We start from the raw sequence: 23312 nt of genomic DNA, 5'->3' as shown, positions 1-23312 counted from the left end.
TAGACCTATGTACGTGAACAAGCAACTGTCTGGGACAGAGAATGAAACTGAAAAGAATCTGTCTTCTGGCTAAATCATGGGGATATTGTCCATGATACCACTTGGAAGGAGGCTCAGAATACAGGGTAATTAACAGTTTGCAGAGAACAGATGACAAGGAAGTTTCTGTCCTTATTCTAAAGACCACAGCTTACATGCAGATGTCTAAGAAGGCACAGTGGTCTTCGAGCTTAGATGTAGTGTTGTGTAGACACTGTTGTTTTTGACACTGTGGATTTATGCCTTTCTGTCTTGTTTTATGTTTTTGTGTATGTGTGTGTGTGTGTGTGTGTGAGTTATTTTGTTTTTTGTTTGTTTTCTTTTCTTTTGTTTTTGTTTTATCCACAGTAGAATATAAGCTGAAGTGGAATCTGCCCATTTCCCAAAATCTTGCCTAACCAGTGTAGCTCTGTGTAATTACCATGGAGATCATTACCAACTCCTTCTTGGAATTTCTGGGTATCAGGTATCCATTTCCTGTGTCTTTTCTTTGCAACACTGGTTAGAATAATAAAGTTTAAAACTTGCAAATTTAAAAGCATTACATTCAGACGACACAGAAGCATTTCACCCACAGTTGGGGTCTAGGAAGCAGCCCTGAGGGTTTGTGTCAGGGCTGCAGGTGCCTGCCCCACACTGTGCATCTGTAGCACAGAAGTATACAGCAGTGTCTGCAGACTGAGCAGCACTGATGGACAGGGAGCTGCTCTGGCTGGAGGTGTCAAGGGTGGCTCTTAGTCTCCCGCTGTGCTTCTCTCTCTCATTGGAACGTATTAACACTACCAGGGCAGGACCTTGGCCTGACTTCTGTCTGTACCACAGTAGGGCAGCTATGGATGTCTTGTAACTACAGTTCACAGTGACGTTTTCACCCTCGAGGATCCTCAGGGCCCAAGGATTCTCTTCTGCTACTTGACTGTTCATCCCTACATAGAAACACAGGCCAGAGAACAGTTAGTGGTTACATTTTCAAACTGTATTTCCATATTATTAAAAAGACTCCACCTCACATGCATGTGGGCTATGAAGTTTGCTGTCCCTGTTCCCCTCACTGGAAACCCAAACTCACTTGTCAGTTGCAGCCACAGTGTCACCATCGACACCCCCAGGAATCTGTGCATTCTTCCCTATGAAGATCAGATCCCAAAGGATGAGCTCCAGGCCTGCTCAGCTTGGTTGGTTTCTGAGTATCTGCCTTGAAGATCTCAGAAGTGAGTTCAGACACCACCCTCCCCATCGTCCCTCCCCTTCTCTCCCCAACCATGTGTCCTCCTCCCTCCTTTCCCCCATCTCTCTGATTTCAAACCAGAGTCTGCATCTGAGTCAAGATCTGAGGAAGAGGAACCCTGACATCTGCTGGTGGCCCCATCTTCTTGCTAAGAGAGCATGGCTGCAGTGGGGAGCAGTGTGCACTGCTGGACTGCAATGCTGTTGTAGTCTCTGCCCTTACTGAACTCTTGTTAGATTTCTGAGGTCCTGAAGGGAGACAGAAGGCAGGAAAGGAGACTAGAGGCTGATGTCTACAGGCTGGGCTCTTTATTCCAAAACAGTAAAGGACAGACTCTCTCCATAGGAATGTGTCTGTGTGTGGAAAGGGTGGCAGTGGCTCCTTATAAGGATGGGGTGAGGGTGTTGTTACATCCACAAGGACCTAGGACAGTCCTGCAGTCTTTCTTTCCCTGGGCTTCCCAGGACTCAGCCAAAGGGTTCCAGGTCAGCTGCAGGTGCTGGGGAAACTGCCATTATGCAGCTGGAAGATGATAAGGCAGCTCTCATGCTGAATTATTTCCTTCTTTCAGTGATGACCAATAGGCAAGCAAGGCCATTTGAAAAAATCCTGACTTGGGACCAAGGAGTTCTATCAACCCTGGTTCAAGCTTAGAGTGAAACTGACATGTGAGTCAGGTCAGAATCCACAAGGGTTCCTGAGGGCAGCATTTACAAAACACCTTTAAGAGCCGTAGCTGAAGTTCTTGCAGTTATCACAGTCTCCGAGAATGTGTGTGTGCTCTTCTGTGAATGCTGTGTTTTGTGCTGGAATGAGGTTGTCATTAAGTTAGCAAACAGCAGAAATGGGATCTGCTGTGATGACTAGAAAGGAAATTCAGTGAACCAGTTCTGTTTCAGAATTTCACGTAAATACAGAGAATTAGCATCAAAACTACAAGACAGAAGCATGTGACTCTTCAGAGACACTCCTCTGAGTGTCCACAGTCCCTCTGAGCTTCAAACTGTGGGAGGTGCTTGCAAGGCTTCTCACACAGACACAAACAGCAGTGCGGCTCCACTGTCAGCTCTCCTATAAGCTTCACCTTGCTGCAATTTCCACTGCTCCTGCAAATGAAAGCTTTCTCTTCTTCATTATCTTCATTGTCATCTTCTCCTTCTCCTCTTCCTTCCTCTTCCTCTTCTTTCTCCTTCTTTTCCCCTTCCTCCTCCTCCTTCTTTTCTTTCTCATATTCTTCCTCACTCAAACAATGGAAGGAATCCATCTGAATACATGGCCAAGTCATGTGCCCCTGTCATTAGCATCATTCGCTACTAGTGACATATGGAGCTAGAGAAGGGACTCAGGAGAAAGGGAAGCCACCAATAGCTTGACCTTCTGTTTCCAGCTCCCCATGAGTGTGAGAAAATAAGCATTTCTGGTATACTCCACTCTGTGTCAGTGATAAGTTGTTTTGGCAGGAGTGGAGGGGAAGGGCAAATGGAGAAATCTGGTCAAGTTGTGTTAAGTTTCAGTTATGTGACATGACTAAGTCTAGATAGTTCTTCCTAGAGTTGGCCCTATAATTAACAATTCTTTAATTACAGAACTTGTTGTTAAAATGTACATATAATGCTAAATGTTGTTACTGCAGTTGAGAAAATTTTATCTCTGAGAAATGTAAACCTGACTAACTCAAGGGACAAAAATGTTGTAAAGGAGGAACAAAGTTCTCAAAACGGCACCAGAGGGAAAGGAAAGGCAGTATATCACGAAGAAGGTATAGCCTGCCAGCAGCCAGGAAACTGAGAGCATGAGTCTTTGATGCAACGGAGAGGAAGGGCCAGGCTGAATGTTACACATAACACAGATGCACTGGCCACTTTCTATTCAGTTCACAGAATACTTGTTTTTGAGTGTCCACTACAGAATTCCCCAGACTGCAGTGAGCCTCCTTATCTATTCCAGAAGTAAGTGAAATATTCCAATGTAATTTAAGGCATATCTTATAGCTCTAGACACTATGACAAAAATGCAAGGATTCCATATAAATACGGGATTTAGGTAATTGTAAATATATTTTAGAATAAAATCATTCCTTAATTTTTTGTCAAACTGAATTAAAGATATCCTATGCGCAAATGCTTGAATTCTACATGTGAAACTGTTCTAATATTTTAAACAACAGAATCCTATCAGATAATATAATACAAATAATAATTTTAATCATAACCTTATAATTGTCTAGTTTCATAAGTTTATATTAGTGTATAATATATATTTGAATTACATATGTGTGCAAAATTTATGAAATATTTTTGACTGTTAATTGTCTCAGAATAAACAGAAATACTCCTCAACTTTGGGAAACCCTATGAAAATAAGTGTAATATTTGAAACTTGAATTGGAGTGCTGGAGGTATATTTTTGCTACTAACTTGTGTAATGTGTTCTGAATAGTTCATGTGTGATAATACATAAGAAATTGTTCTAAATTTTTCTCTTCTTAAAATTTTCTTTGGACCTAAACGTGGTCTCATTTAGGGAAGATTAGATGGGCTGCCAAGAATATTATGTACTTTGTGGCCATTCAATGAAATATTCACAGATGTCCTTAAGCTGTTCATTTTATGTGAAGTTTATCTTTAAGGTCCCATGGCTGATTTTTTGTGTGGATAGTTTACCTATTGGTCATAATAAGATAGAAGTTACTCACTATTGTACTCATTATTATATCTGAGCAAGTCTGTTTCTTTATATCTAGTACACTTGACTTTACAGAATTGGATGCACTGACAACTGGCACACATATTTTTACACTTGCTCTATGTTCTTGCTGGACTGTTCCCTTTGTCCACGTGCCTTGTGTTTTCTGACTGGTTGGGGCTTAAAGTCTGCTTTGTCAGGTACGAATCGAGCTGATTCTGCTTGCTTTTGAGCTCCATCTTCTTAGAATAATTTCCATCTTTTCACTTTCAGTACGTGTACACCTTTGCCCGTGAGGTGAGTGTCTCGCAGGTAGCATCCTGCTGAGCATTTGTTTTTAGTGTTTGCAAAACTCTTTTAATTGATAAATAGGACCTTTACACTTGGGGTAATTATAAAGTTATATCATTTTATTTTTATGATTATTTCCATTAATTTTGTTCTTTATCCTTTGCTCATCTTAAAAGCTTATTGATTTACCAAGATAGTGATTCTTATTGTTCACGAATTTATCTATTCTTTCCAGACATCTCAGGGCGAGTCTTCCTCACTTATGTCCAATGTTCCCTTAGAATCTCTGTGATGGAGCCCATGCTCCAGAACTCCAAGAAAGATCAAATCGAATCAAGTCAGCAGCTGTACTATTTCCACACCCAGCCTCTCTGTCTCAGTCTGATTTCCTCAATTATTCATTGGCAAAAAATGTTCCCAAGTTCAGATTTTCCTTCTCAGAAACTCAATTTAAGGCACTGTGTTATTTTTTTAATCCTGAAACAAATACTGAAATACTTATCAAACTAAATCACATAGCAAATGACCCTAAATCAGTTTCTTTTCTGTTACTGTGGGGAAAAAATCTGAGGCCAAAAGAAACTTATGGAAGACTGTATTTTGGCTTAGGTTCCAGAACAGTCCATCTTAGTGGGAGGAACACATGACTGCAGACAGAAGGCACAGCAGCTACAGCAGGAAGCAGAGAGTGAACTGGAAGCAGGATGATGCTGTAACTCTCAAAGCCCAGCCCAGGGAATAACTTCCTCAAGCATGGCCTCCTCTCCTGCATGTCACTGCAAAATGTGCTACTACCTGGGAACCAAGTGTTCAATATGTGAGAGTATGAGGAACATTCTCAAGCAAACCACCACATGCCTTGTAGTAATATAGTCAATATTCAAATTGAAACATTATCCTGGAGTTTTGCCAAAATGTCATAAAGTCATAAATTATAAAATAAGAGGCTGAACAAATTTCTACAAAACTTTTACTCTTCCTCAATGACATTTCATATTTGAGTATATATATATATATATATATATATATATATATATATATATATATATACTCTTTCTAAGCTCCTCTACAGACTTCATGTCTTCTTTTCCTATAACACACTATATCTATATTGTGCTACCCATATCTCCATTATGGGGCATACACTGAAGCATGGGAAATATAACAGTGGCCATATTGTGAATTAGAAATGATTGTTCCATGGGGCTGGAGGGAAAAATGGCTCAGTGTTTAAGAGCACTAGCAGTTCTTCGAGAGAACGCGTGTTAGATTTTCAGCACCTACATGGCAACTCACAGCTATCTCTAACCTTAGTTCCAGGTGACCTGATACTTTCACACAGATTAAGAAAAAAGAATGACTGCTCTTTCCTTTATATTTATCTCCCACAGTAAAATATGTTGTGTTGTAGCTATAAGTTTGGATTGTTTCAAATTACTCTTCCATAGCTTGAAAATATTGATTGAAAGTCTCCACTTCTAAACACTGAGCATGTAAAAACAATCCTTATTATGTTATCTATTTAGTAATTATCCATATAGTAAGTGTTTCTGTGAACAAAAGTAAACAAAATACCCAATCCTTCTTATCCAGGTTTTTCAGAACCGATGTACTACCTAAACAGTGCCTTGAGAGACTGAGAAGAAAGAAGTACATTACTAACTCTAACGATTTGTCACCATATGATAACACTTTCATGTAACAATGCTTGATAAAAACCACAACTACTGAAACGATTTGTGGTAAAGCTTTAGTGAGCACTAGGGTGAATATGCTAAGTAAGGGAACATTTCAGCACTTCCATTTAAAAAGCAAGAAATGGAGATACTTAATGGTGGCAGAAGCCTGTATTGTAATCCCACAGTCAGAAAAGAACACACATGGTACATACTCACTGATAAGTGGATATTAGGAAAAAAGCTCAGAATATTTATTATACAACTTAGAGACCATATGATGGTCAAGAAGAAAGACCAATGTGTGGGTGCCTCAGTCCTATTTAGAATGGTGAAGAAAATTATCATGGGTTTAGAGGGTAGGAAGGACTTGGGAGGAAGAGAGAAGGGGGAGAAGGAAAAGGTGCAGGATTGGGTGTGGGAGGAAATGGGAGGAGATGTACAGAGGGTCAGGAAATTGAACGGAGATGTGTAGCAATGGGAGATGGGGAACTAGGGAAGTCCCAGATGGCAGAAAAGCAAGAGGCTCCCAGCACCCAACGGGGATGACATTAGCTGAAATACACAACAAAGGGAAAAGAACCTATAGAGACCATGTCCAGAAGCATAGGGGGATGCTAGGGCAATGGGGCGGGAATGGGTTGGTGGGTGGAGGAACTCCCTCATGGAGGCAGGGGGAGGGGGTAGAATGAGAGTTTTTTGGAGGGGAAACCAGGAAGGGCGATTGTCCCACGCACGACCTCTCGCCGGCAAGAAAACACGCGGGGACATAAGAGTCCTTGCTGTAGCAAAAACTTTTATTGAAATCTTAAGGAGAGCCCTGTGCGCCCCCATGGCGCGGCTTATATACACCCTAGCGCGGCGCATCCACACCTGATTGGTCGCTTACCCATGATCTCATTAGGCACGCCCCGGAGTGGGCAAAGACCTGGCACAAAGGCACTCTTGCACATGTGCACACAGTTAACTTCCTGAAAGGAAGTCGGCTGGCGCGGCGGAGGCCAGCGCCATCTTGTAATGGCGGAAGCTATCCTGGCCTTCCACGCGGGGCCCAGTGGAAGCCAGCGCCATCTTGTGGTGGCAGTGGCCCTCTATACGCGATATTATTTGAAATGTAAATGAACAAAATAACCAATAAAAATGTAAAAAAAAAATCTGGGCAAGCTTAGGCTTCACAACAAAATCCTGTCTCAAAAATAAATACAGGAAAGTAGTGACTGAAACGGTTAACTGTGCAAAAGATAAACTACAAATGAGAGAAAATCTTGCCAGCTACTTATCTGACAGAGGATTAAACACTACATACACACTCACATGCTCGTGTGCGAACACACACACACACACACACACACACACACACACAGTCTGTTCTTGTTCAACAATTTAAAAAATTAATCTAAAAATGGGCTTTGGAATAGAACACAGCACTGAACATCCTTAGTCATCAGAGAAATGAAAATTAAACTATATGAGATTTTTGTCATTTATTCCCATTTAGAATAGCTATGATCAAGAAATCAAATGATGACAAATGCTGGTGAGGATGTTGGAAAATAGGCAGCCTTCATTCACCATGGCTGGAAGCATAAACTGATGTAACATCTATGCTAATCAGTGGGGAGGGGTCTCAGAAGCCTAAAAGAGGAAGTGTTATGTGGTCCAGCTATGTAATTCCAGGGCACTTATCTAAAGGTCTATATCCTACTACAGAGACTCTTGCTCAGCCTTGTTTATTGTGCTCTATTCACAATTGCTAGGGAACAAACACAGCCTAGATGTTCACCAACAAAAGAATGGATAAGAAGAGTTTGGTAGAGATGTTTCTCAATAGACAGACAGACAGGTGAACGAGTATTATTCAGCAATAAAGAAAATAAAATTATAGAACTTGCCTGAAATGTACGCAATTTGAAAATACTATAAGTGAGTTATCTGGGCTCAGAGAGAATAGCATGTGCAAATCTTAGCTTCTGGTTTTTCTTTGTATTCACTTGTGTGAATAGGAGAGTGCATATGTAGACACCAGGACATTAGAAAACTACCAATGAGAGGGAAAGGGAAACATAGGAAGAAGAACGGGAAGAGAATAGAACACGTGATACAGAAGTGGAAGAGGAGATACCAGGTACAAGGAGGCTGAGGTGGGAATGAGAAAGAAGAGGTAATGGAAGAGAAAACTCAGTATGGGTCGCCCGAAAGTAAATATGTCTGGAAATTCCATAGGGAAACCTGCTACTTTGTAAGCTGCTTTTTACAAATTAGTAAACAATTTTTATTAAAATATTTTAAAAGTCAATGAAGGATGAGTGCTGTAGAGTTGACAGTTGTCTTTATGGAATGATATGTGGTGAGTCTTGTGGCCATGTGCTCGTCTTGCACCTCAACAAGACATACACATTAAGAGTGTATAATTGTTCTATAACCATCAGCAGGTGAGAAAAGTGGAAAATAGTCAACCAAACCAGTAGTTTGCCTTTCCCTTAAGGATCACTTATTTTTAAGATGTTCAAGTATTTTACCAATCAACTCCTCTTTACAACATTTGCACATATGCAGAATAGAAATAGAGTTTCTTCTCTGTGTGGTTTGTGCTCTCTGTTAGATCTTAACAAAGCAAGGTAGGTTTGGGGGCAGGCGGCAGGTGGCTAGGGATCACTGTGTGCTCACTGCACAGAAGTAGAGAGCAGAGTCACTGGGTTTAGAGTCTCTAATGTGCAGGGAAACATGCAGGCTGGCTTTATTGAAGTGAGCTGTGAATCTGCCTTCTTCCTTTTCACCATTAGAGAAGACGGACATCAGTGCTTTGGGGCCTTCCCCAGAATGCTGTCTGTACCACCAGAAGTACTGAAAATTAGGATCACTGGAAGTGCAGTTGAGAGAAGCTATGGATCCCTCTGGAACAATGAGGGATTCTGGGCTCTGCTGCACCTTCTCCTGGCTGCTCACCCCTGTGCAGAAAGACAAAGGTCATACAATCAAGACTAGATACATATGGATGCTAACATTCCATTTCCATGGGTCTCTGACCCCTAACAAGAGATTAAGAACATCTGTGTTTCTATCATCTAACTGGAGATTAAGAGCATCTGTGTTTCTACCACTAGCCTGGAATAAGCAACAACTTTACATATCACACCTGTATCCCAAAGAAATTCCCAAACTCACAATTTAATTGGAGCCACAGGACCACTAGTGAAACACTCAAGGATTTCATTCTCTCCTCTTCTCTCTTCACTGAGGATTTCAGATTCTCAACCCTGAACTCATAAAGTCACATACAAGTTTCCACATCTCCTACTTTAGGAACCATGAAAAGCAGCTTTACTAGCAATCAGAAAAGTGAGTCTTCACCACCTAAACAGCACCAAGCCTTTCCTCCAGCCCTCTCTCTACCCCTCCCTCCTCTTCCTGCCCAACCCTTTCACCCTTCTCTCCCACTTGAGAAATTTACTCAGGATCCCTGTAAAACACTGCCACCTTGTGGGCTCATGATAGTTACCAAAGAAAGAGTCAAAGTGTAAATTCTTCTAATGTAACTACTAATACAAGTAAAACTCCTTGATAGTTCAACTGGAGTACTGAAGAGACATTTGCCCCAAATCAGGATTGGGAGTGAGGTGAGCTTGTGTGTACACACTTAACAGATATCTCCTTTCTCTGTAATAAGAAGTATAGCACACGGGCGGTCAGCCAACTGCTCTGAAAAATCACTATGAAATGTCAGCCATGGAAACCTAAGGGAGGGCCTTATCTACATCACAATTCTAACCCTTGTCACTCCCATTCAAATACATCTTCAAGGCTTACAAATGGCTGGACAGACTGTTTTTTCTAGACCAGAGCCTAGAAAGACCTGGAATTCTTCGTTCCATTTGGAGCCAAGAGCACACTTGTGTGTAAACAACTTTACTTAGGTTGGAGCAGGATAGATGTTGAACACCTAAACTCTAAAGAAAACCTAGGCAACTTGTTCATGTGTCTAAATTTTTATTATCTTTTCTTGAATGAAGTCTTATTGAGTAAAGTTGATCTTTGAATGTCCTAGATTTGGTTTCTCTCACCCTCCCTCTTTCTGACTCCCCTCCCTCTCCCTCTCTCCCCTTTCTTCCTTCTCTCTTTTTCCCTAACCCTTTCACCTTATCTCAATCTCTGTATCTAACATAGCCATAAAACCAATACATACCAAGGGAATATCTGTGCCAGAGCTGAACTGGGTCCACATAGAAACAAGTCAGCAAACAACTGACCTGCAGGACTCTGTGAGTCCTCCACATCCAGGAGAGTAAAGATTGTAGATGCAAGCAGGCAGTTTGTATCAATATAACTAGTAGCAGGTGTTGGTTCCTCACTTTGGTAAGCTGCCATTGAGTTGATTATTTTTTTAGGCATATTTAACTGCAGGACAATTTGATGAAAGATTTACTGGTGGTAATAAACTCAATCCTGCATACACAATAAAATATATATAACTCTCACTGAGGCACAAAGGAAACTAAAGATTGGATATGACAACATTGAAACTCTTGGTAAAGTACCTGGTACACCTTCTATAATGATGCATTCAGTAGAATGACTGAGAAAACAAGCTTATAATAAAGTACGGACTTGGGGAGCAGATTGCTGTGGTCTCTGACTACACAGGTAGTGTAAATGTCACCAGGCTATTAACCACTTCTGCTTCCAGATTTCCAGGCAAATAACAGATTTTACATTCATTCCTTTGTAGGAACAACCCTGTGTATTTCACATTCCAGGATTCCCAGGAGATATCAGTCTTCTATGCCTCCTAAGCTGTCCTATGTTCAGCTTTGAGATCTTGCCAAAGCTGGTGCATGAAAAGCTAAGCATCCACAAAATACAGTTTGACCAGACCTTCAACATCAACAAGTACAAAGGGAACAGATGAGGGAAAGATGCTCATACTCAAACTGTTTTCTTCAAGACTACATTATCCATGACAATAATAACAGTGTTCATTTTTCACTAAACATCAACCCTGAGGACTGGGATAATCAGAATGGCACATACTTAAAATTCCAGAGGGGACTCAGGCTCAAAAGCATGTGAGATTAAGTCCTGCCTGTGACATAAGGGGAGACATGTCTCAAAAACTCTGTAATAATGAGAAGAATGAAAACAACAAGCACATGGGCTTAGGAAGTGGCTAAAAGAAGCGTGGAACTAAACTTGAAGCACAGTCTGTAAGATACATACCTCCCTGTGTGGGACTTGTAATAAAATGTATGTAATTAGATAAACAGTTTCCCCTGAAGAGCTGGAGAATGGCTGGCACACACAACACTTCCTGCACCACTGTGAACCTAAAACAAAGCACCAAGTGTGAGGCTGCCAGGTGAAAGGAGGGATATGCAAAAGAACAGGAGTTGTAAAGTAAACAACAGAGCCAGATGAAACTTCAAAACACTAGATTTTAAACTTCTGAAAGAAAGTAAGGATCCTAACAGTGGTGTTGAAAATGTGAGAGGGGAGAGGAGACTTCTCTAGGTTGGGCTTTAAGCAAAGAGAAAATAAAAGTCTGGATAAGATTCAGAGATAGACAATCTGACACTCTGCAAAGACAATTTAAGATAAGAAATCTTTGATCCTCACCGCAAGCAGACTGGAGAATTGGGCCTCTTCACTTATGAGCTTGTTCATTGGGGCCATGGAGGGGAAACTTCTTTAGAAAATTCTTACTCTTAATATCTAACCTCAAGAGTCAATCCAGTCTTTATACAGCCTGCCAAGTATGCCTGACACTTCGGGAATGCACTCTTTCCTACCCAGAAACCTACCTATATCCACTACCAGGGACCCACCTTAGAGTACTGAGTCCTACTTGTGTGTTGTCCATCCTCTGAGTTTTGTCAGAGTGGTAGATCCTGTGTACCAGCTCAACCTAGTCTATCATCACAATATAAACAACCAATTAAAGAAGTCTCTATGCCCAACTTTAATCACAAAAAAACCCCACAAAAATATGAAAGATCAAGACAGTATGTTCCACATCCACCAAAACCAGAATTACCTCTATGAATCTCCTCATACCATAGAACTTAAAAGAACCATCACAAAATTCACTAAAGAATCCAAGGAGTTTAAAGATGAAACAAGGTCACAGCTCCATGAAGAAATGTACAAAGTCTTAGTCATGAGGAAAATGCAAATCAAAACAACTCTGAGATTCCACTTTACACCAATCAGAATGGCTAAACAACTCAGGCTACAGAACATGTTGGCAAAGATGTGGAGAAAGAGGAACACTCCTCTTTTGCTGGTGGGATTGCAAACTGGTACAACCACTCAGGAAATCAATCTGGAGGTTCCTCAGAAAATTGCAAATATATCTACCTGAAGACCTAGCTATACCATTCTTGTGCATGTACCTAAAAGATACAGCACCACAGGGGTGCATGCTCCACTATGTTCATAGTGACAGCCAGAAGTTGGAAACAACCCAAATGTCCCACAACAGAAGAATAGATACAGAAAATGTGGTTCAGTTGTCCAATAGAACACTATTCAGCTATTAAGAATGACGACATCATGAGTTTTGCAGGCAAATGTATGGAACTAGAAAATGCCATCCTGAGTGAGGTAACTCAGACCCGAAATGATATGCATGGTATTTACTCACTAATAAGTAGATATTAGCCAAAAAATAAATACAACAACAACAACTACAACAAAAACACAGAATACCTAGGATACAATCCATAGAACTCAAGAAGGATTACAAACAAAAGGATGCTTCAATCCCACTTGGTAAGAAGAAGAAAACAATTTTGGGAGGCAGAGGGAGGAAGGGACCTGAGTGGAAGAGGGGAGGAGGAGAGGAAATGGTGGAATGATCAGATATGGTGGGAAGAGACAGGAGAGAAGCCCTGAAGGTCAGCAGAATGAATGGGAATGTGCAACCTTGGGGGAAGAGGGAAGGTTGGGGGAACCCTCTAGAAAGTACCAGAGACCAGGGAGGTGAGAGATTCCCAGGACTGAAAGGGAAGACCTTAGATGAAATTCTCGACAACAGGGAGAGCAAACTTGTAGAGTCCACCTCCAGTAGAAAGACTGGGTATCAGGTGGGGTTGACATCCCACAGTCAAAAACTCTGACCCAGAATAGTTCCTGTCTGAAAGAATTAAAGGGACCACAGTGGAGACTAGACTGAGGGGAGGGAGGTCCAGTGACTGGCCCAACTCGGGATCCATCTCAAGGGGAGGCTCCAAGGCCTGAGAATATTCTTTATGCTATGGTATGCTTACAGACAGGAGCCTAGCATGGCTGTCTTCTGAGAGGTTAAACAAGCAGCTGACTGAGACAGATGCAAATACTTACACCCACCCAATAGACTGAAGTCAGGGACCCTGTGGTTGAATTAGGGAAAGGCTGGAAGAGGTTGAGGAGGAGGGTAACTCCATAGGAAGACCTGCAGTCTCAACTAACCCAGACCCCTGAGATCTCCCAGACACTGAGCCACCAACCAGACAGCATATATAAGCTGGTCCAAGCCCCCAACTCCCACCCTACTCTTAGACACATAGAGCAAAGGACTGCATGGTCTGGCCTCAACTGGAGAAGATGTGGCACCTAATAGTACAGACTTGAGGCCCCAGAAAGTTGGGGAGGCCTGGCAAGGGAGGAAGGAGCATCCTCTTGGAGACGGGGAGGGGGGGAGGAGAAATGGGATGAGGCACTGTGGGCGTTGTTGACCAGGAGGGAGCCAAAGGCAGGATGGTAAAAATTAAAAGTAATAAAAGAAAGAAAGAAAAATAAATTTATCTTAAATGAAATAAATGTTTGAGTGATGCTCAAGAAAACAAAATATAAGGCTAAATGAAACAATGAAAACAATCCAAGATTTCAAAACTGAATTCAATAGAGAAATAGAAATATTAAACAGAATTCAAGCTGAAATGATGATGGAATCAAAAATCTTAAAAAGGCATTGAGAAATCTCAAGCATAAACCTTACAAATAGAATGATTCAACAAAAGAGAGAATACCATGGTTCAAAGATAAAGCAAATGCATTTTTCAAACAAAAGAAACATGCAGGAACTGTGAAGCATCATAAAAAGACTTGAGTGTTGATAAAGCTTGAGAGAAGGCTTGACAGGTAAAAGTGTTAACTGCTCTTCCAGAGGACCTTGGCTCAATTCCTAGCCCTGATATGATGGCTCACAGCCATGTGACTCGTTTATAGGGGATCTGACATTCTCTTCCAGCCTCTTTGGGTACCAGGCACATATAATGCATAGACACACATGTAGGTAAAACACACATGCACACAAAACAGTAGTAGTAGTAGTAGTAGTAGTAGTAGTAGTAGTAGCAACAACAACAAAGATAACAATGATGATGATAAAATTTAAAAACATATCTTCAAATTATAGGCATAGATGAAGGAACATTCCATGTTAGTGGCATAGAATGGCTCTTCAAAAAGATCATAGAAGAAAACTTCTCCAAACTAACAAAATATAGATACAAAAAGTACATAAGCATCATATAAACAAGACCAAAAAAGGTCCCTACAGAGTATCATAGTTATAATCCTAAGCATACAGATGTAAGAATATTGAAAGCTGCAAAGGAAAACACAAGTTATATATGAAGGAAAATGCATCATAACAATACATGATTTCACAGTGGAAACTTTAATAGCTATCAGAGACTGGGGCAATGTATACCAAGTTCTAAAAGACTATACAAGCCAGCCTAGAGAACAGTATAGAGCTAAACTATCTACCATAGTTGAGGAGAAAGGTAAACTATCCATGATACAAACAGCCTAAAGGAACTCATGTCTATGAGACCATCCATACTGGAAGCAGTACTTAATACTGAAAAATGTATAAATGTAGTGAGCCATATTGGATTTGGGCCTAGCCGCTTTGTGACTGCATAGCTCAAGGTGGCTACTTGACTCTGGGCTGCATGGCCACAGAGGTTTAACCTTGAAATGACTGCCATATGGATATGAGATTGTTGAACTAAAGCCTCTCCCAGGAAGACCCTGGGAGCAATGACAGATGTTTCAGCCTGAGCAAAACACCAGATGGCCCTGAGCAGATTCCTGAGAAGGGTTTGACCTTTTCAAAGAACATGTCCCTGGAAGACTGTTGCCTCTTTGTTATAGGAGGATATCTTGCAGTGTAGCGATTCACCTTATATCCTTGGGCAATTCCCAAACTCCCCCACCCTAAGCTTCAGTTCCTGCTTCTATTCCTGCCTCAGAGCTTTAAATGCTGTATATTTCCCTCAATAAACGAGACCTTAACAACAGAACTTTTGCTTGGTCTCCTTCTTCTCTTCACCCCCATTTTGGCCCACAGGTAGAAAGCCTCTTTGGGACCCTGAATAACTGGGTCCCCGCTGGCGGGGACATATTGAAAGAGCGTACCCCAAAACGGGGAGCCGCGTCTTTCGCTCCGATCTCGGGGTGGGGTGCCCCCAGGAATCACAAGGAGCCATTCTTGATGTAACAGCAAGAGGTAGCTTTATTAACGAGATCCCAGGTCTTAGCGGGATCCCGGGTCGACACGTATCTCACACAGGAGACAGAGGAATCGACCCCGAGCCTCCAGACTCGGGGGTTTATATAGGGGAGGTAAGGGGCATTCACGAGGTTGCACATGATTGGTCAATTCAAATGGTGCACAGTTACTTTCGGCGCGAAATTACATCAGCAAGGAGTACGTGCTCTCCAGCAGCTCGGCAGGCAGGTAGGGTGACTCATCTCACTCAGGGGGGTGAAGGAAGGGGAGGGGGTGGCTACGGATGGTCAGTGTCCTCGGGGCTGATAGCTGGTTTGGCAAGTCCTATCTCTGGCTCTCCCTCAGGCACGTCCCGCCCTGCACATCTGGACTCTGACAATGAGCAACCTTTATGAAACTCTAGTTCTGCACATTCGGGCTCTGACAATGAGTAACCTTTATGAAACTCTAGTTCTACAATATAAATGTGGCCAAGAAACTATAGAAAGAAAACAAATGTGATAAATGCTGAAGATCAAAGAATGACTAAGAATGCAAACAGTAAAACTACAACAAAGTGACTTAACTCAATACACACCTTTCAATAATAACCTAGACTCAAGAAGATAAATGTCATTTTCTCTCTCATTGGTTGCTCTAAGCTCAAAATATTCAAATGTGAGTTATAAACCAAAATAACTACACATACCAGTAAAGTAAAAAGAGACATTTTGAGAGGACCTCCAGAGAGGCGAATAGCAGGATACAGATGTTATGAGAAGTGTAAAAATGAGGAGGAGAGGGGTTGGGGATTTAGCTCAGTGGTAGAGCGCTTGCCTAGCCAGCACAAGGCCCTGGGTTCGGTCCCCAGCTCTGAAAAAAAGAAAAAAAGAAAAAAAATGAGGAGGAGAGAGCTTTAATTGGGGCAGGGAAATGGACACAAAAACAGAAGCAAGGGGATGGAGGTGAATCATAGAATAAATGTTATTGATAAATTCTCAAGGAAATGTATTATTATTTCATGTTCACCTAAAATTACACACACACACACACACACATACACACACACACACACACACACACACACACACACACACACACACACCCCTTAAACTAAGTTGTGCCATTTGGTCTGACAATCCTCCAAAGAGCCATGAACTATCTATCTAACATAAAAAAAAAAGTTGAGTTATATATTACCACCTTTGTTATTACTTCTTTGTGTTGGCATATAGAAGAATCCAAATAGTTCTAGACTTATCACCCTGTATAAACCCAATTTCAATTGCATCAAAGATATAAACATAAAACAAGATACACTATGTCTCATAGGGGAGAAAGTGGGAATACGTTTGAATTCATTGGCCTAGGAGATAATTTCTGAACAGACCCCCAATAGTCCAGACAATAAGATCAACAATTATTAAATGAGACTTGGTGTAAATCAAAGGAAACCTTCAAAAGGACAGAAGTGGAGCCTGCAGAATGAGAAATGATTTTTATCCACTTTACATCTGACAGAAGGCTAATATGTAAAATGCATAGAGAACTCAAGAAACTAGGCATCAACAAACAAAATAATCCAATTTAAAAATGAGGTTCAGGTCGAAACAGAATTCTCTATAGTGGAATCTTAAATGGCCAAGAAACACTTAAATATTCAACATCCTTAGCTATAAGGGAGATACAAATCAAAGAGACTCTGAGATTTTATCTTACACCTATCAGAATGACTAAGCTCAAAAACATGTCACCTCACGCTGCCAAGGACATGGAGCAAGGGGAACACTCCTCCATGGCTGGTGGGAGTGCAAACTTACACAACCACTGTGGAAATCAATATGATTGTTTCTCAGGAAATTGGAACTCCATCTGCCTTAAGACACAACTATACCTCCGGAATATCCAAAGGATGTTCTATCCCGCCACAAGGGCACTTGTTCCACTATGTTCTTAGCAGTTTTATTCATAATGGCCAGAAACTGGAAAGAAATTAGTTGTCTGTTAATCAAAGATTTAATCAAGAAAATGTGGTTCATTTACACAGTGGGTTACTACTCCTCTGTAAAAAAAATGACAACATAAACATAAAATTTTCGGTCAAAGGAATTCAATTAGAAGCAAAAATTATCCTAAATGAGGTAACCAAGACCCAGAAAGACAAACATGCTATGTACTCACATATAAAAATAGATTAGCTGTAAAGGATAATCATGAGACAAGTCACAGACTCAGAAAAGATAAGTAAAAAGGAGGGCACTGAGATGGATTCATGTATCTTCCTGGGAGGAGGAAGTAGAACATATCTAACGGTTATACTGAGGGTGAGGTAGGATGAGAACAGGAGCCATCACATGTTGGGCGGGGAGAGAATATGGTAAGAGATAACTGGAGCTGGAGTGCATTTCAGGGACAATGTAAAAATCTAGTGTAGTAGAAACTCCCAGATTCTCCTAGGGTGACCCTTGTGAGGATTTCTAGTAATGAAAGTTACAAAGCTTAAACCAGACATCTTCTGAAACCAAGAAACTTCCAGTGGTATCACTGGGAAACCAACTTGTCACAAAGCCTTTGACTTACAATCTATCCTGTCTGCATGATGTGCAGAAGCACTGGAGGCACAGAAAGTGTTAAAAGGACCAACCATTGTCAGGCCTAATTTGAGGTTCATGCCAACAAAGGAAGTCGGTGCCCAGCACTGCCTGGATAAACAGGATGGGGAAGTTAAATAGCCCGGAGTCCTAGGATAGAAGAAAAATCAATGAAGTGATTCCTAGTGATATTCTGCTATACATGTAGATCATGCCTAGCCCAGTCATCATGAGAGAGGAGTCCTTCAGTAATTGATGTGAGGAGATGCAGAGATTCACAGCAAACATTAGTCTGAGGGATGACTCACATTGGAGCTCTCCATTGGGTTCCTCACATTGGAGCCAATGTCTGAGCCCAGTAGGGGAGGAAGAGTGGTAGAGCCAAAGTAGTTGAAGGCAACAGGAAAAAATGGCCCACAGAATCAACTAACCAGTGCTCTGAGGGGCTCACAGGGACTGAAGCAATAATCATGGAGCTTGCATGTGTCTGTTCTTGGTCTTCCACGAATATATTAGGATTCTTAGCTTGGTGTTTTTGTGGGATACCTAACAGTGGAAGTTTGGGTGTCAGTGTCTCCTCTCACTGCCCATTAGATCCTTTGCTTCCTATTGTGTTGTCTTATCGAGATCTGATATGGAGGTTTCTGCCTGGTTGTTTTGTAACTTATCATTCCGTGTTTGGTTGCTGTCCCTGGAAGGCCAACTCGTTTCTGAAGGGAAATGGATAAGTGTGTCTGAGAAGGAGGAGAGGGTAGGTCAACTAGGAGGAATATAGAGAGGGAAAACTGCAGTCTGGAGAAATTGATGGAAACATTAAACTGATGTAACAACTGCGGAAATCAGTGGGAAGTATTCTCAAAAGCTAAAAGAGGAAGACTTACAGGTTCCATCTATGTAATTTCTGGATAAATATATCTGAAGGACGTTGCATCTCACTTAATAGATACATGTTCAACTCTGCTTATTTCCACTCTATTCAAAATTGCTATGGAATGAAGGCATCCTAGATATTCATCAATAAAAGAATGAATAATGAAAATATGGTGGATATGTGTGTGTATGTGTGTGTAATTAAGCAATAGAGAAAAATCAAATTATAGAATTACCATGAAAATACTATAGTGAATTATTCTGTCCTCATATAGAAAAGTGCATATGAATAATCTTAGTTTCTAATTTTTATCTCTATGTACTCATGTGACTATGAATGTGTGTTGAAAGCTGCACATAAAGTGTAAGGGAGCATTCACGGAGATGACTAGGGAGGTAATGGAGCACAAGGTAGAATGGGGAACAAGGAAATGGTAGAGGGGACAAGCTTGGAAATGGGTCAACCAAAAGTAAATGTGTATGAAACTGCCATAGAGAAACCTGCTACATCGTAAGCTAGTTTTCAAAAATTAGAAAACAAATGTTTTTATTGAATGGTTTTAAAAGCAAAGGCAGCACAGGGCTGTAGAGTTGATGGTTGTCTTTATGGCATGGTATGTGGTAAACCTTATGGCCATGTGTTTTTTCTTCCAGCTTAACAACATATGCCCTTTAGTAGTGTGTGCATTATTGTATAACCATCCACATGTAAGAAAAAAAAGTGGAAAATATTTCACCTGAACTAGTAATGTGCCTTTCCTATCAGGATTACTTTTTTTCTTAATGTTAAAATATGTTCCAGGATAATCAAGCCCTCTCTATTCCTGCTTATAATTCCACAGCATAAAGAATAGAATAGAATAGAATAGAATAGAATAGAATAGAATAGAATAGAATAGAATAGAATAGAATAGAATAGAATAGAATAGAATGGAATGGAAACAGAATGTCTCCACTGTGTGGTCTGTGATCTATGTCAGGGCTGGTACTGCACAGTAGGTTTGCATGCAGGCTGCAGGTGCCTGGGGAGCACTGTGTGCTCACTGCACAGAAGTAGAAAGCAGAGTCACCGGGCTGGGAGTCTCTGATGTGCAGAAAAACATGTAGATTGGCTTTAATGACGTGAATTTTGAATCTGCCTTCTTCCTTTTCACCAGTGGAGAAGATGGACACTAGCTCCTTGGGTTCTTTCCCAGGATGTTGTCTGTACCATGCGAAATACAGAGAAGCACTATCGCTGAAAGTGCAGTTGAGAGAGGTCCTGGCTCCCTCTGGGACAATGAGTGATTCTGGGCTCTGCTGCACCTTCTCCTGGCTGCTCACCCCTGTGCAGAAAGACAAAGGTCACAAAATCAAGACTAGATGCATATGGATTCTAACACTTTTCCATGGGCTTCTCACTTCCTAATTGGAGATTTAAAATACCCGAGTTTCTACCATTTGCCTGGAGCAGGAAAGAACTTTACATCTCACACCTGGATCCCAAAGGAATTTCCAAACTTACCATTTAGCTGGAGCCACAGGACCACCAGTGAAACACTCAGGGATTTCATTCTCGCCTCCTCCCTCTTCACTGAGGACTGAAATCCTCAACTCTAAGTTGGCAACTAGAGAAGGGATCTTCTCGTGACCTCAGAAGCACCAAGCCTTTCTGCCAGCCCTTTCTTTGCCCCCTCCTCCTCTTCCTGTACTCTTCTTCTCCCCACTCCACCCCATCCCCCACTTCTCTCCCTCTTGAGATCTTTGCTCAAGATCCCAAAAAAAACACTGCCATCTTGTGGACTCGTGAAAGTTAGGACTGGGGGAGGGGGTATGGGGGATGGATGAGCTTGTGTGTTTACACTTAGCAGATGTTGTCCTCTCTCTCTGTAATAATAGGTTTCACTCATAAGTAGTCACCTACACTAAAAAGTCACCTATGAAAAGTCTGCAATGGAAAGCTGAATGAGTTTGGTTTTTCTTTTTGTTTGTTGTTGTTGTTGTTGTTGTTGTTGTTGTTGTTGTTGTTATTTGGACAGCATAACTCTAACTCTTATCACCTCAGGCATCTTTATTAAATCCATATTTAAGTTTAGTTTTTGTTTCTGAGTTTTTTATTATTATTCACTCTCTACATTTCACATCATGTAAATCAATTCTATCCATATCCAGGGCACTTCGTATCCATCTTCCTCCCTTGTAACCTTCCCCCGCCCTGCCAAAAGCAAAATAAAAAACAAACAAAAATGAACAAAATGAAAAAATTCCCATTGTGTATATACTGTGGGACACACTACGATATATTTCAGGCTTCAGAGACGGTCTGGACAGGCTGTTTATTTAGGTGGGATCTAGAAAGTCCTGGAATTCTTCATTCTATTTGGAGCCAGGACCAAGTTTGTGTGTGAACAGAATTTTACTTGAGTTGGTACAGGAGACGGGGGTGAATGCAACACCTAAACTGTAAATGGAAACTAGTGAACTTGTTCATTTCTCTAATTATTCTCTTTTCCTGATTAATTCCTGTTGAGAGAAATTGATCTGTGAAAGTTCTTGATGAGGTTTCTCTCACCCTCGTACTTTCTGACTCTTAGCCTTCTCTATCTCTCCCCTTTCTTTCTTCTTTCTCTTCTTCCCCAACCCTTTCACTTTATCTCACTCTCCATTTCTAACACATCATCAAACCATATGTACAGGGGAACCTCTCTGCCAGGGCTGAACTAGGTCCACATAGAAACCAGTCAGGAAACAACTGTCCTGCAGGACTCTGAGACTCCACGTCCAGGAAAGTAAATATCAGTTTGGATCAACTCAACAGAGCAGCAGTGTTGGTTCAGACTTTGGTAATTTGATATTGTAATGGAGACACAGGGAAGATGAAGGGAGGTGGGGGGAGGGGAGGGGAGGTCACCATAGAAGGAGAGAGATGGAGGAATGTGGAATTAAGTGACTCAGTTTAAAAATGTAATAAGGAAGCATATCAATATCTACCAAGAAATCGCTTAAATTAAATGTTTGTCTGGGCTGACCATCCTGCTCCCAAGATCTATAGATCTCTAAAAACAAAACAAAGTAACAAACAAAAATAACAACAACAACAAAAAAAAACTTAAGAACATAAAACATATCCCTTTCTCACTTCAACTTCTTCTACATAGCCCCTCACCCAATTCATGTTGTCTTGCTGCCTTTTCTTTAATTGTTGTTACATATAGAGTCTGGAATATATAGATAACACCAGCTCTGAGTATATAATGCAATTCATATGTATATGATTTCTGGGTGGACCACATGGTATTCAGGCTTGATGGCTGTCAATTCGAACCTAGCACAATGGAAGGGTGCCTTTCTCAAGTGATACAACGTTTTCTCATTTTGTTTTTTATTTAATTTCAATTTTGATTTTAAGACTTTGTAGCAGACAATAATTTATATTGTGTTTTTTTTTAAATTTAAAAATATTGTATGTCTTGCCTAAAAAAAATTTCTACACTTGATCTTAGCCAAAAGGCCGAGAAGCGATCTAAAAAAAATTTCTATTACTGCTATGTGTAGTCCTCAAGCTCATATGTTTATTAAAAAAACACTTTCAAGTCAAGATTAAGCCAGAACGGGATTAGGAAAAAGATCTATCAAGATTGGTTAGAATGCCTTTTCAGAGTACCCCCTGCTCATGCCTAACAGCCACCTTCCAATCTCACCTGATTCCATGGCTGTAGCCTACCAAGAAGCAAGGGTTAGGATGGCTGCTATCTGTGACCTCTCTGAGGTGACTGGATCCTTACATGAATGTTGACATAACTTCTAACCATGTCCACAAAAGTCTTATTGACCCTGAGGGATTATTTATTGTCTGGGAAGCCAGGATAATATATATTTTAAGGAAGTGGAGTTACAATGGGGATGAAGCCGAATGAATCACAAGGTTTCAGTTAATCTGTGAAGCTCTAGAAAGAAAATGGAAGGCCATCCAGTTTGCTGTTGTAGTCACACAAGCCGCTGTTCCTGTGCGAAAACAATGGAGAGATGATAAGTGGATGAATGGCATGGCTGATTCCCAGTTCTTACAGAGACAAGGACAGGCCAGAGTTTTCAACTGTGGAATATAATCAGTCAACCCTTGGAAAATAAACCACTTATTTGGTTTACATTTAATTATTATATAATAAATCAGTCCCCTATTGTATGTTTTTTTTTTTTTATTAACTTGAGTACTTCTTATTTACATTTCGAATGTTATTCCCTTTCCTGGTTTCCGGGCAAACATTCCCCTAATCCCTCCCCCTCCCCTTCTTTACATGTGTTCCCCTCCCCATCCTCCCCCCATTGCCACCCTCCCCCCAACAATCATGTTCACTGGGGGTTCAGTCTTAGCAGGACCAAGGGCTTCCCCTTCCACTGGTGCTCTTACTAGGATATTCATTGCTACCTATGAGGTCAGAGTCCAGGGTCAGTCCATGTATAGTCTTTAGGTAGTG

General features: G+C 41.0%; 1 protein-coding gene and 1 pseudogene across 1 annotated transcript; both read right to left on the bottom strand.

Moving 5' to 3' along the window:
- Positions 1 to 606: 606 nt before the first annotated feature.
- On the bottom strand, positions 607 to 20408 carry LOC134482292 (uncharacterized). The gene is made up of 3 exons (XM_063274954.1): positions 20360 to 20408; positions 19812 to 20180; positions 607 to 965 (listed from the first exon to the last, which is right to left on the bottom strand). Exons 1-3 carry the CDS (start codon positions 20406 to 20408, stop codon positions 607 to 609), a joined length of 777 nt encoding a protein of 258 aa, XP_063131024.1.
- A 1832-nt stretch (positions 20409 to 22240) lies between these two features.
- On the bottom strand, positions 22241 to 22357 carry LOC120097283 (U2 spliceosomal RNA; annotated as a pseudogene).
- Between the last annotated feature and the right edge of the window lie 955 nt (positions 22358 to 23312).

The sequence above is a fragment of the Rattus norvegicus genome, chromosome 15 (genome assembly GCF_036323735.1).
Source record: "Rattus norvegicus strain BN/NHsdMcwi chromosome 15, GRCr8, whole genome shotgun sequence".
NCBI classification, from domain to species: Eukaryota; Metazoa; Chordata; class Mammalia; order Rodentia; family Muridae; genus Rattus; species Rattus norvegicus.
This window is presented reverse-complemented; position numbering and strand designations above follow the sequence as displayed.

What these genes read in the sequence shown, in the direction of transcription:
- LOC134482292 (XM_063274954.1), bottom strand. Translation starts at nt 20,408, where the DNA reads ATGAAATCCCTGAGTGTTTCACTGGTGGTCCTGTGGCTCCAGCTAAAT. An exon ending in CCTGTGGCTCCAGCTAAATG is followed by an intron (nt 20,181 to 20,359) that starts GTAAGTTTGGAA and finishes CTTTCTGCACAG; the next exon opens with GGGTGAGCAGCCAGGAGAAG. An exon ending in CATAGATCACAGACCACACA is followed by an intron (nt 966 to 19,811) that starts GTGGAGACATTC and finishes GTTTCTATGTAG; the next exon opens with GGATGAACAGTCAAGTAGCA.